Raw genomic sequence first — 14,261 nt, 5'->3', positions numbered from 1 at the left:
TTTTTGCATCCCCGGAGAGACTCCGTGTCAGACTGTTACGACACAAACATGCTCAGGAAGAGATAGAAATCATCGTTCCATCTCTGACTAACGTCTGATGTGTTTGTACGTTATAAATGTACAAGATTGTTGTCAATAAACAACCCAAAAATAGTCCTTTAGCAGCGTTACAGAAGTGTTTCCAGAGGATACTTTTTGAGTACAGACCAAAAAGGGTAAAAGTTCAATCATTCTTTGATCAGTTATTGCCTCATTTAAATCATAAAATGAGGTTAATTTTATCCCTATTTTGTTAAGATTTGTCTGCTTTGTGTTACAACAGATGTTTGCCTTATTCTGTTAAATACAAAAGAGGGTTTTGTAAAGAAAAATGTGTATATTCCTCAAAATGGACACAATATCTGAGCTTATTTACTCAAAATCCAGCTCCGATTCTTCCTTTATTTGTTATAGTGACCCCTAAATGTCATCTCCAATCTCCAAATATGACGTAGTGCACCCAAAATGTGCCATGTGTTCAAATCCCCAAAAGCCCAGCCAGCTCAGATTTTAGCAAAATCCCTGAGTTTTGTCTTAACTGTTTATTTATAGGGTTGCAACTAAAGATTATTTCCCTATCGATTCATCTGTCAGTGTTATTATTTAGTATCTAGACAACAAAAAGTGGAACCAAAACCTCCCCCAAAAAACCCTGACGGCTCCAAACTGAAAGCAGAACCAGTGCTGTGTGTGTTTTTCAAGTCAATCTGACCTCATTTAGACTAATGACCGGCAACAGATGGCACAGGTTCACATTTCATGGTTTAAGATGGTGACTAGAGAGTTTCGCTCCAAAACAACTCAAAACAGGATCTGAAATCTGAGCTGCACGACCTCTAGTGTGATTAGGAAATCACTGTTGTGTAAATTCAATGACACCACTTAAACCAGATGCATCAATCTCTTTTAATTAAATGCGAGATGACAAGAGAATGATCAGCTGACTGCAGCTCCTCTCGGCTTTATTGATCTTAATAGTGAGTTTCATTGTTCATCTGTCCGACCCACGACTCTACTGATCTGGTTTCACTTTCACCGCTCTCATAGCGTTGTTTTTTGAGACTAAGGTTGCGTTCGAAACTCCATAGTAACATGCTATATACGACAGTACACATATTGAGTATGTAGTGTATAGTATGCGATTTCGGTAGCTGGTGAACATAGTCGAGCAATTAGCAGCTAAAGAGACCGATATTTCTCTCAGGAGTTGGTGGTGGAGACCAAAAACAGAGCTAAAAGAGTGAGAATATTGGATTTACATTCACCAGGTGGACACAAACACGAGTCCTAATGAATGATATGTTGCTCTGTAGCTGCCGGATGTGAAAAACAAGTTCACCATATCAACTTTAAAAAGGTGATGTTATGACAACGTTGTGTTCGCGGCTCGTTTCTGCTGCAAAAATAGGTGTAACGTGTTTATCAAATGTTCTCTGACTTTGGCGTTGCTGATTCTTATTTGTTTAAAGTGCTACAGTAGAGACTGCAGGCTTATCATGATCAAGGACAACGGGGTTACAGTTTAACTCTAAACCTACAGTCCGGCTCAAAGTCAAATATTACCTCCTCTAATGGCTTTTACACGCTTCATTAACTCCTAAACGTGCACCAGGACGGGGACATGACAGCAGCAGCAGCAAAACCACGTTAATAGTCCTATAACATTCCTGCAGCTAATGACAATTACATTCCTATTGTGGGTTCACATGCTGGTAGGAAAGTCTGACAATCCGTGCCTGTTATTACTTATTTAATTATCAAAAACAACTTAAAGGTCCCACATCGTGCTCATTTTCAGGTTCATACTTGTATTTTGTGTTTCTACTAGAACATGTTTACATGCTGTAATGTTCAAAAAAGACCTTTATTTTCCTCATACCGTCTGCCTGAATATACCTGTATTCACCCTCTGTCTCAAACGCTCCGTTTTAGTGCATTTCAACGGAATTGCGTTGCTAGGCAACAGTTTGGGTCCATGTTTACTTCCTGTCAGCTGATGTTATTCACATACACTGCAACAGGAAATGAACTGGGACCCATTTAGAATGTTTACATTTAAAACTGTGTAATGGTTTAAATATTGTATATTTGTGACATCACAAATGGACAGAAATCCTGACGGCTTGTTTCAAATGCACAATTTCTGATACGGGCTGTGTGTATTTCTCCGTATATTGAGCGCTTTGATAGTTTTAACAGTATCTATATACAGTAGGTTCAGGTGGTTCAGGTGACTTTATTTGTACCCATAGGTAGATTTGTTTTGCAGCAAAAATAGAGGACGACATCCATACGGACAAACAAGCCGACCAACCGACCAACTGACAAACCGACAAACCGACCGATCAACAAACCGACCAACAAACCGACCGACCAACAAACCAACCGACCAACAAACCGACCAACGGACAAACCGACCAACAAACCGACCGACCAACCGACCAACAAACCAACCAACGGACAAACCGACCAACAAACCGACCAACGGACAAACCGACCAACAAACCGACCGACCAACAAACCGACCAACAAACCGACCGACCGACAAACCGACCAACGGACAAACCGACCGACCAACGAACCAACAAACCGACCAACCGACCAACAAACCGACCAACGAACCAACAAACCGACCGACAGACCAACCGATCAACAAACCAACTTGTTGGCCTTTTCAAAAAATCTTGCTTCATGATGAACTACTACTGCTCTGATCGAGTGATTTCACTTTCACATGCAATATCTTCCAAAGTGAGGGATATTATATAATATATTCAATATTTGCAGACTTGGGAAGCTATTTTCTTTTTCAAATTAACTTTGTGTCTGGGGATTAATATTAAATTCCCACATGTGCAATTCCACACTTATCATGACTTGTTGGCCTTTTCAAAAAAATCTTGCTTCATGAGGAACTACTACTCTGATCTGAGAGCAGGGATTTCACTTTCACATGCAATATTTCAGCAGGCTTTTTATTGCCACCTCTTCCAAAGTGAGGAAAGGCCACAAAGGGTGGTGATGATGGAAACACACCCCTCCTCCTCCCAGCCTCGCCCCTCTCCTCTCCTCTCCTCCCCTCTTTTGGGGATGCAGGAGGCTCATCAGTATCTCTGATCCATGCAGGCCTGTCTACCCCTCCTGCAGCCTCTCTCACACACACACACACACACACACACACACACGCTGCTGCATCGCTTTGCGTAAAAAGCCTTAAATTGCTTCCAGCTGGCTGCAAGTAAACCTGGATCCCGACTGAAAACTGAGAGCAGAAAACAAAGCGCTCCTCTTGCACAATTATTTGCCCAGTGTGCACACAGTCAGTGTTGCACAGCAGCAGCAGCAGCAGCATATTGCCCCCCAGACCCTGCAGCAGTGCAGTTCAGACTCCAAAGCAGCAAAACCTGCTGCTCTGATTTATTATAACCTCTCCAAATAAACCAAACTTTCAGTGCGTAAAAGCGCAGCGCTCGTTGCTGCGTAATGCGCTTAATGAGGAGAAGCTGCAGAGAGATAAAGTGTCCCGTGAGGAGATAGTGAGAGGAGAGCAGTGGTGGATCTGCTCGGCCTGCTGCTGCATGTCTGTAGTTTTACCCCCACTATGATGGAGGTGGTGATGATGCTGCACGGTGCGTCCTGCAGCATCCTCAGCATGCACCAACCAGGACAACAAAACCACCACAGAGCAGCAACGCATCGACACAAGGAGAGAAAGGAGAGATGAAGAAGAGGTGATCGAGGCCTGAAGGACTCACCAGTCGGTGTCTGAAGTCTCGTCTATGACGTCCTGGTAGGCGGTCAGCAGCTCCAGTCTGTTCTTGCCCAGATTCACAGCCATGTTTCTGTTTCTGTCTCTGCAAGCATCCAGACCTGCTCGCTGCTGATGGAGAGAGAGACACGGAATGAGACCAGGGAGAGGACAGAGAGGAGGAGGAGGAGGAGGAAGAGGAGGAGGCTCTGACTGGTGGAGACAAAGAGAGGATCAGGGTGTCCGACAGGTCCTAGTGCCGGATCAACACTCTGATGGGTCATAGTGCCCAGCAGGAGGAGGAGGGAACTTATTCTACAAAATCATTCACACAAAATAAAAACAAAAAGACTCAATTAATTAATTAATTAATTAATTATAATAATTAATTAGATTTTTCTGATTTTTCAAAAAAAAAATTTTTGATTAATTAAAGCATTTATGTGGATAATTCTTTCAATTAGGAGTTTTATTTTCTACTAAAAGAAGTTACTTGGAAAGAAATATATGATTTGGTGCAATAGGGCTGCAACTAAGGATTGTGTTCATTATCAATTAATTGTTTGTTCTGTATAATGTCAGAAATAGATAAAAAAATAAAAAAAAGTCCTTCATGGTTTCCTCTGAAGTCTTTAAAATATGGGTTTTGTCTGTAAAAACAAAAAGTCCAAAACCCAAAACATTCAGTTTACAAGACAGAGAAAAGCCCCAAATCCTCACATCTGAGACGGAACTAGAAATTAGAATTTTTAGCATGAAAATTAACTTACTTAAAGCTTCAGTAGTCAGTATATTTTTGGCATCGTTGGGCAAAAATCCCATAATAACCTTTCAGCATATTGTAATTCAAGTGTTCTGAGAGAGAACTAGACTTCTGCTCCTCCTCATGGCTACTGTAGGCTGATGTTAGGTTAATAAGACCTTTTCAAATGTATTATCAAAGAACGTATATCGCCAAGAAGTGAAAGTCAATTGTTGGTTCCATTGCTGCAACATCAGCGCCCAGCAACAGAGCTATGCGCTTCCGCCATTTTGGACTGAAAGCAACTACCAGACGCCAGTAAAACACTAAAAAGTGCCGTACAAAAGTAAAACAAAATGATTTATCTTCTATTGGCATATTCTACCAAAATGGCCTTTTGTTGAACAATAAAATAATATAAATAAATTAAGCGGTTTTTTTTATTTAAGGTTAAAAGAATACATACACATACTTGTAAAGGGACATACAGACAGCAGCAATAATAGTTCAGTGAAGCGATACATGAGTTTACTGGCATGGTTCACGAGGGAAAGGTGAAGACAGGCAGGTAGCCTACAAATAAGGGTTGAGCTTCTGGTTCTGGTTCTGGTTCAGGTTGAGGAAGCAAAAGGCACAAAGCAACACTGCCAATCTGACAGCAGGTGGAGAAGAGCTGGTGCTGTGAGGTTAATTGGTTAATGAGAAACAGGTGCAGCAGGTGGATGTGGGAGTCAGGTGACTGGAGGGGGAAAGTCTGAGGGCATCTGCTGGATGGATCCAGAATGGCTGAAAGTCCTCCTCCTTAATGCACGGGTTCTAGTGTGGAAGTGGGATGTGGCTGAACGGACCGACAGAGGAAATCCCCTCTCACATGAACACAATGGCAGCCTTAAGGAATGAAATGTATTGAAGTTTATTGAGTTTAATCTAACAGTATACGCCTTAAAAAATAATGTTTTTCTGAACCCGGGTGTTTAACAAGAAATCATACTCTGAGCCCGGGGCGGAAGAAGTACTCAGATCCTTTACCTAGAAGTAAAAGTAGTCTAAAGATACTCCATTACAAGTAAACGTGTATTATTATGCAGAATGGCTTCTTTCACAGTGTTATATTATTATAAAATATGATATTATTCTGTTTTTATCACTAACAAATATGTGAAAGGGCCGCAAAATATTTGATCATTGTGATGAAGGTAACACAGTTTATAGTCTAAGTATATAGTATATAAGTCTAACGCAGTGAGGGCCAAAGAGACAATGTACTACGGAGTATTAGGGCCACATTGAGGGAAAAAACATCTGAGATTTACAGAATAAAGTCAGAATATTATGAGAATAAAGTTTTATTTTGTATTCATAGTTTATTTGACAGGGACAATACATAGGCATTGTTACACAGTACAAAGTGCAACCGATGCAACGTATATAGGACTTCTAGCTGTAGCTAATTTGCAGACCTTGTTAGACCTTGTAAGCACATCTTACATTAAATCACATAATACAACATCGTACATTACAATCAATTTACATATGTACTGTATGTTCCCAATCAATAATGAGTGATCACAGGTTTGGTTTAGTTTCAGCCAGTGTTTCACCTTTTAATTAAACGTTATTTCTCATAAGTCATAACTTTATGAGAAAAAAGTCGTAATATTACGAGAATAAAGTAATGATATTACAAGAATAATGTCATAATATTACGAGAAAAAAGTCGTAATATTATGAGAATAGTCATAATATTATGGAAATTTTCCGGCAGCAGGGGCGCCAGAAAATGTCTGTTAAAAAACGGATAAAATACTGTCCGTTAATTAACATAAATAAACTGTAAAAAAAACAAAAAACAGTAATTATCTTTATATAATTAGCCTTTATTACTGTAATTTTACAAGAAATATTTTACTTTTAACATATATGTATTGTTAGAATAGTCATACACCGTAAATCTAAGACCATTTACATATAAATCACAAAGGAAACATTTAATTTTTACTTTTTTCTGTCATTTTGAAATACAGACAAAAAATGTAAAATTTCATTAAAAACACTGTAAAAAAAGTATTTTTTTTACAGTGTAGAAGAAGTATAAAGTTGCAGAAAATGGAAGTAAAGTACAAGTATGTCAAAATTGTACTGAAGTACAGTGCTTTAGTAGATGTACTTAGTTATATTCTACCGCTGGCCTGCAGCACGGTGATCAGCTCTCCGTACTCTTGCAGTAATTCATGTATGTAAATGCAGTAAACATCGTTTCTTTACATCAAGATTGAACAGGAAGTACAACTAAGAGTCTCTTTCTCTCTGCAGCAGGTCAAACTCTCGCCGGCCGGCTGCAGAAATGTGTCAGTGTGTCGTCTCCTGTTGCGTCCCTGCAGCCTCTCAGAGAGCCGAGGAAGAGGAAGAGGAGGAGGAGGAGCTGTACAGTATACAGTATGTAGACTCTGGCTGCAGCTTGTTGTTCCTGCAGGACAAGACAGGCTTCTAATTAATTAAGATCCGGTTCCTGCAGCAGCTACAGATCTTCATCATGTCCAAAGTGTTTACCAGATGGTGCCGTGCAGCAGGCGGAACAATATTCACAGTTAATGTGTGTACAACATTTTGTGTGTGACATGAATCTGTAAGTGCTCATCACACAGGAGGAAGCATTTGCTATTGTTTACCATCCTCTTACCATTAGTTTGTCCTGAGGATGGAGTCAGAGGAAGATTACAACACACACACCGAGGGAGAGTGACTTCATTCTCTGCTCAGGTAGACATTAATCCTCTATATCTTTACATAAACAATAGTTGTTTGCTGCTATATTAATGCTCTGAATATCGAATGGAGAACCTTTAAGTAACATTTTGAATGCAGGACTTTTACTGCTAAACATCTATAAACATGTGAGTGTGATTTGATTGTCATTTTGTACATTTAAAGTTAAAGGTTTATAATGATAAGAGTTAAAATAATGAATGAACAAGTGACCTAATGGTCCAAGAATTCCTCTCAAAGCTCTTTTGTTGTGTGTTTCGTGGACGATGGAGTGAAAATGAGCTTCTTTTCTTCTTGTTTCCTGGAAAAGTTGACATTTCGGAGGTTGCCCCCCCCCTGCACCCCGTCCCCCGTCTGGTGGCAGCGGCGACGGCGGCGGCGGTGGTTAGTTGCCGTGGTAACCTGCCTTGCCTCAGAGGGTTGAACCCCACACGGGAAGCCTCGGTGTGTTTTTCTCCCAGGCTCGGCTCGGCTCTGCTCGGCCTGGCACCGAGCCCACATACCTTCCCCTCTGCTCTCAGAGCCGCAGGATAATAGAGCAGAGGGGCGGTGGCATGGTGGGCGCTTTAATTGGCACAAACAGCCACGTATAGCACCGGGTCAACCTGCTGGAACTCACTCAGTATACATTTATAGACTCCGTGCTGCACATTCACTGCTTCACTTTTATTTATTTACATGTGAAGTCAATCCTGACCCTTTTTATGTTTACAAAATATCCTTTAAGTAGAAGTTCTTCCTGATAAACAGATAATCAGAGGAACAACGTAATTTAACTAAGTACATTTACTCCACTACTGTTATCTGACTGATACTATGATGCATTATTATAACCCAGAGGTCAGCAACCTGCGTCTCTTTAGCTCCTCTCCAGTGGCTCCCTGTGGATTTATAAAAATGAAAATGCATAACTGTTATTTTCTTTTTTTCTCGTAAAGTTACGACTTTATTCTCGTAATATTACGAAATTTTTTCTGGTAAAGTTAGGATTTTATTCTCGTAATATTACGACTTTTATTCTCGTAATATTACGACTTTTTTTCTCGTAAAGTTATGATTTTATTCTCGTAATATTACGACTTTTTTTCTCGTAAAGTTATGATTTTATTCTGGTAATATTACGACTTTTTTTCTCGTAAAGTTATGATTTTATTCTCGAAACATGACTTTTTTCTCGTAAAGTTATGATTTTATTCTCGTATTACGACTTTTTTTCTCGTAAAGTTATGATTTTATTCTGGTAATATTACGACTTTTTTTCTCGTAAAGTTATGATTTTATTCTCGAAACATGACTTTTTTCTCGTAAAGTTATGATTTTATTCTCGTATTACGACTTTTTTTCTCGTAAAGTTATGACTTTATTCTCGTAATATTACGACTTTTTTCTCGTAAAGTTATGATTTTATTCTCGTATTACGACTTTTTTTCTCGTAAAGTTATGACTTTATTCTCGTAATATTACCCTCTATATACTAAATAAATATGACTTGATTGGCAGATGTAATGAAGTGTATTAAAGTCAAAATTTCATCTCCATTAAACACAGACACAGCAGACCCTCCCCCTCCTGTAAGGTGGGTTAGTATTAATGAATTCTCCCTGCAGGTCCTCGTTGTTTGTGAATGTACAGTATATGTGTGAATGTATACGGTGGCCTGCAGTTACCGTAACTATCACCTGGTACTGATTATTCTTGTTGAAGACTGTAATAATCAAGCAGACGTCTCCTGTCAGATGGAAGTGACAGTGGAGGTTGTTTCTGTGCAGAATAAAGCAGCTGTACTTCTCCTCTAAAATGAGCTGCCGAGCTGCCGAGCTGCCGAGCTGCCGAGCTGCCGAGCTGCCGAGAGCGCTGACACTAAAGTGCCTCCTCTTAATGGAGCTCTGACGAGGCAAATTAGTCTGTCAGGGGCTGAACGCCGGAGATTACACCGACTCTGCTAACCAGCTTCACCAAGGAATAAATAACACTTAGAAAATCAGCGACTTTTAATCCAGCGAATGGCTACAAAGAGAAGACATACAGTAAGTCCTCCAGAATCAGGTCAGTGTGAAGAATAAATCACACTGATTTTTGAAGCGTTTGAAGGAAACTTTTTTCTGCTGAAGAACTTGATTTAAATGAATAAATTTAATTAATTTAGACGACACACCTGAAGACGTCTATTGTTTTTAGTGTGGAGCCAAGAAGAGCAGCGACCACTTTGTGGAAGCGAATGGGAATCCAGATGAAGAATAAAGAATATGTATGGTGACCTATAGAGAGCCAGACACATTGTTCTTCTTTGTCAAAACATGACGACTACATTACCCATGATGCATCTCCACTGCTGACAATTCGGTCTTAGATTTTTAGCTGTGCTGCTCATCCCACAAATGCATGATCCTTACAAGTTGGACATCATTGTGAAGGTAAATAAACAGGCTTTCCATCAATGTAAAATACAATGACCATTAGCATTGTAACAACAGAGAAATAATCCACCAAACACGAGTTTCCCTACACATTTTTCCGAGTTTATGGTCTCTTCACGTGCCTCCTCCACATGAAGGTGAGAGTTTGCTGAAGTACATTAGAGGTTTTGTGGCTCAAGATGACGCTGCTTTCTATTTATTCTTTTACAAATGAATGCAAAAGCCACAACGCATATACAAAAGCTGAATTAACATCTTAACAACTTATTTGTTTGTGAGACTGTCCTCTCAGGAAGAACAACAGCATCAGTCTCTCTGGTGGATTTAGTAATGATGACGGGAGCAAAGGAGGAAGACAGGTGACGTTATTATAGAATACAACAAAGTCCGTAGAGGATGGGAAAACAAAATATCTTTAACTTTAACACACGGGACTGCTGTTTGTTTCCTGTTTCTAACCCAAAGTCAACATTTTCTTTTCTTATTTCTATTTATTTAAGAATGTATTTCCTGCTGATTAGTGGCGTCGGATCAGAAAACACTTCTATCTGTTGTTATAGAGTTAATTTGTTGTTTAATTTTTAGTTATTTGGAGTAAAACATTGTGACGTCAGGAAGCAAACAAAAGGCTGCCTGTTACTGCTGCTGCTCTTTGTTTGACGGATCCATTCTGCTCCTCCGTGGCAGAGGGGGTATTGATTGATTTTATTGATCAGCTTCTATACTGGGATGTCTCTAAAGGAGGAGGCAGACAGGTGGACAGATGGACAATAAACAAAAGGAAAAAAGTCCATTACCCATCTGTAGTCTTCCTTTGTCTTACAGCGATCACACTCTCTTTTAAATACTCAGCAATAAATCGACGTCCGACAGATCAAATAAAAGATCCAGATATTTAAATGCTCTCTTTCTAAGCTCACGTCCTCGGAGATGGTGTCAGAGTTTAACAGCAGAGGTTCATCCGTCGGTCTGAGTCTGTCTGAGAGAAAGGAAACAATAACTGGATACACAGAAAGTCAAAGATATGAAGATGTTCTGAGTGTTTCCTCAACAGAGCTGTGGGAGTCGTGCTGGATGTGGAGAGGAAACCGATTAGAGAAATAAAAACTCTGCGGGGGGGAAACAAACTGGGGATTAATTGTGAACGCTGTAAATCTCTCTCAGAGACATCAATGAACCGTGTAACCGAGCAGATCTGGTTCGGTTTCTGAAGGTCTCGGAGGTCTTTAAACCTGCAGCGCTGCTTTTATATCCTCTCATTATGATGATATGTACCTGTAGAGACAATCAGGTTACTAAAGCAACAATAAAGCAAATGGAAAACATTAAAGATATATATACGACTGCTTTGAATAACAAGTTGTGTCTGATATGATTTATCTACAAGAAAAAGTTAAATGACATCATTATAAATTCTTAACGTGGCATCCGCTCCTTCTAATCCAAATAAAACAACAATAAACAAAAGATATTTTGGGCCGTCCCAGAATAAAATAGGTAACATGAAAGAAACAGAGACAAGCTCAAGTCAAAATTAAAAAAAGGAAGGAAAAGTGTTTTAGACTTTTCTTCATTACACTATTAGTTCTAAACCAACGTCATCAACCTGCAGCTCCGGAGCCTCATGTGGAAATGAATAACTGTTTTTTGTTTACATTTTCATTTTTATTTATCATTGTTGTAGGTCTATGGTACGACGGTACGACGGAGTATTAGGACCACATTGAGGAAAAAAATAAATCTGAGATTTCGAGAAAAAGTCGTAATACTATAAAGTAGTAATTTTACGTAGTTTCTTTTTTTCTCGTAATATTATGACTTTATTCTCGTTATTTTTCAACTTTTTTTCTCGTAAAGTTCCGACTTTATTCTCGTAATATTAAGAATTTTTTCTCGCAAAGTTATGACTTTTTTCTCGTAATGTTACGACTTTTTTCTCGTAAAGTTACGACTTTTTTCTCGTAATGTTACGACTTTTTTCTCGTAAAGTTATGACTTTTTTCTCGTAATGTTACGACTTTTTTCTCGTAAAGTTATGACTTTATTCTCGTAATATTACGAATTTTTTCTCGCAAAGTTATGACTTTATTCTCGTAATATTACGATTTTTTTTCTCGTAAAGTTATGACTTTATTCTCGTAATATCACAACTTTTTTCCACGTAATATTAAGACTTTATTCTTGTAATATTATGACTTAATTCTGTAAATCTCAGATGTTTTTCCCCTCAATGTGGCCCTAATGCTCCGTAGTACATTGTCTCTTTGGCCCTCACTGCATTAGACTTATATACTATATACTTAGACTATAAACTGTGTTACCTTCATCACAATGATCACATGTTTTGCGGCTCAAGACGGATTTTTTTTTTTGTTGCCTAAAATGGCTCTTTTGATAGTAAAGGTTGCTGACCCCTGGTCTAACCAAATCGTTTTTGTTCCTAAACAGTTTTGAAACATGAAAAACAGATCTCGAGTCTTTGCTGCTGTAAAGCTGCATTTTTTCTACTGAATTATTCAACGTCTGTCTATCGGCTATATGTCTGAGTCGGTCAACCTGCGGAGACAAAGAGGAGAAGCTTCAAAAGAAAAATATTTATGAGTCTCAAAGGGTTAAAAAGTCTGGCCGTGCAGGAAAACTCGCATACCAAACCGGTGAGACGAGCCCCCGTGGTGATTCTGTAATCCACTAAACAGAAACCGGACCGGAGAGAGAGAGAGACACTGACTGACATGAAATACTGCTGAACCCAACTACAATCAGTCCTTCATCACACTCCACAAAACTAAACGCTTATATCTGTTATATATATATATATATATTTATATATATATATATGTATATATATATATATATAAAATAAACTTGCCTTACACACACACACAGAGAGAGAGAGTAGGTAACAATGTGTTCCTGCAGCCGACTGAGGAATGTGTTCATTTCCTCTTCGGTGTGAATGTTTACACTCTGGACATTTTTGAAACACTGAGAATAAAAGTCCTGAAGGGGCAGGAATGCAGTGTGTGTGTGCATGCGTGCGTGTGTGTGTGTGCATGCGTGCGTGTGCGTGTGTGTGTGTGTGTGTGTGTGTGTGTGTGTGTGTGTGCGTGCGTGCGTGTGTGCGTGCATGTGTGCGTGCGTGCGTGCGTGCATGCGTGGGTTGATGGAGATTTATGCATCTAAAGCTGAATGTCGACATACTTCAGCTACTATTTTGTGTTTTTGTAAATATTTTTTTTTCTATTTTTCTATGTTCTATTATTCTGTAAGGTAATATTAAATTAGATTTATTTATTTATTTATTCATTTTTTTTTATTATTATTTTTTTATTTATATTTTATTTATTTTTCCACAATATTTTATTGAATTTTCAAAATCAAAATTACATTTATATAAAAACTGAGCACCGTAAATTAACTAAATTTCAATTCATACATGGCAAACTTCACATTTCGGCGACTTTGAACTGATTTGTTTTTTTGTTTTTTATTGTTGTTTTAGTTTTAAGTACTTCATTAATAAGAGGTTCTTCAGTAATAATAATAATAATCAATAAATGATAATTATATTTCTATGAAGTTGGGGAACTGAACAAGAAGCGACAGATTAAAAAAAGAAAAGTGCCTGACTTTTAGTCTCCAATATGAGTCGAGCTCCAAGAACAAGAAGGATCCTACTACATTTCCCAGGATGCAACTTGATATCTTCTTTTCATTATGTAATTTCTGAGGCTTAATAAAGTTCCTCCAGAGACACAGAAGATATTTTACAATCATGGAACGTGAGGTCGTTCAGCGGCGTAGTTTTTGGGGATACATTTGTCTACTTCTTCTGCATTTACTCTTTAAACTTTTCATCTGCTGACTGACTTTAAAAACACGTCAGAGGGAGTTCATTTCATCATCTGTCAAAACCTTTAAATGTGCATTTAATCCCAATCCCACCACAGCGCTGTATGTGAACCTGAGGAACCCCAAAAGATGAAACCCGAGAACCAACCGGAGGAATAACTGAGTCCAGATCATCGTCCTGTTCACGTGTCGTTCTTTCCTGAAACCAATAAGAGAAGAGTTCAACATCAGTTAGTTAGTTTACTGCAAAAAATATCAATGAAAGTTGTTGAATCAAGTTGCATAATTAAATGTAGAAACAATCATTATTAGGATTTGTAGGATGTGCAGCCACATTTCTTTATGTTATCAGATCTCTGCCTCCATCTAGTGGCAGCTTCAGTCCGACTGTAGGATTAGTAGGTTTTCATGGTATTTAAACTCAATTTATAATCAATAATCTCATCATTGATACCACAAATTAAATATAAAGATTAAAATAAAATTATTTTGTGTAACTATTTAATTTATGATACATGTTCTAAAGATCTGCTTTTGTTTTTTCAGGACATACCAGGTAATATTTGAGCAAAAAATTAAATCATATTTCAGCACAAAGAGTGTCTAAAATAATAATAAAGACATTAGGATGAATATTACAACTTTTCTTATAAAATTATGACTTATGTAAATACAACTTAATTCTTGTAAAATTACT

The 14,261-nt window shown here is 38.4% G+C and overlaps 1 protein-coding gene across 5 annotated transcripts in view; it reads right to left on the bottom strand.

Moving 5' to 3' along the window:
• The window catches only part of dbn1 (drebrin 1), a 118,849-nt gene extending 114,893 nt beyond the window's left edge, over nt 1-3,956 (bottom strand). For 2 of the 5 annotated variants that reach the window (XM_074611805.1, XM_074611806.1), the window contains exon 1: nt 3,795-3,956. In XM_074611805.1, the coding sequence (XP_074467906.1) occupies nt 3,795-3,877 (83 nt within the window). In that variant the 5' untranslated portion in view covers nt 3,878-3,956. The remainder of the gene's footprint in view (nt 1-3,794) is intronic. The other 3 variants (XM_074611809.1, XM_074611807.1, XM_074611808.1) reach the window with 2 other exon arrangements.
• Between the last annotated feature and the right edge of the window lie 10,305 nt (nt 3,957-14,261).

Source organism: Sebastes fasciatus, chromosome 16, assembly GCF_043250625.1.
Source record: "Sebastes fasciatus isolate fSebFas1 chromosome 16, fSebFas1.pri, whole genome shotgun sequence".
Lineage (NCBI taxonomy): Eukaryota > Metazoa > Chordata > Actinopteri > Perciformes > Sebastidae > Sebastes > Sebastes fasciatus.
This window is presented reverse-complemented; position numbering and strand designations above follow the sequence as displayed.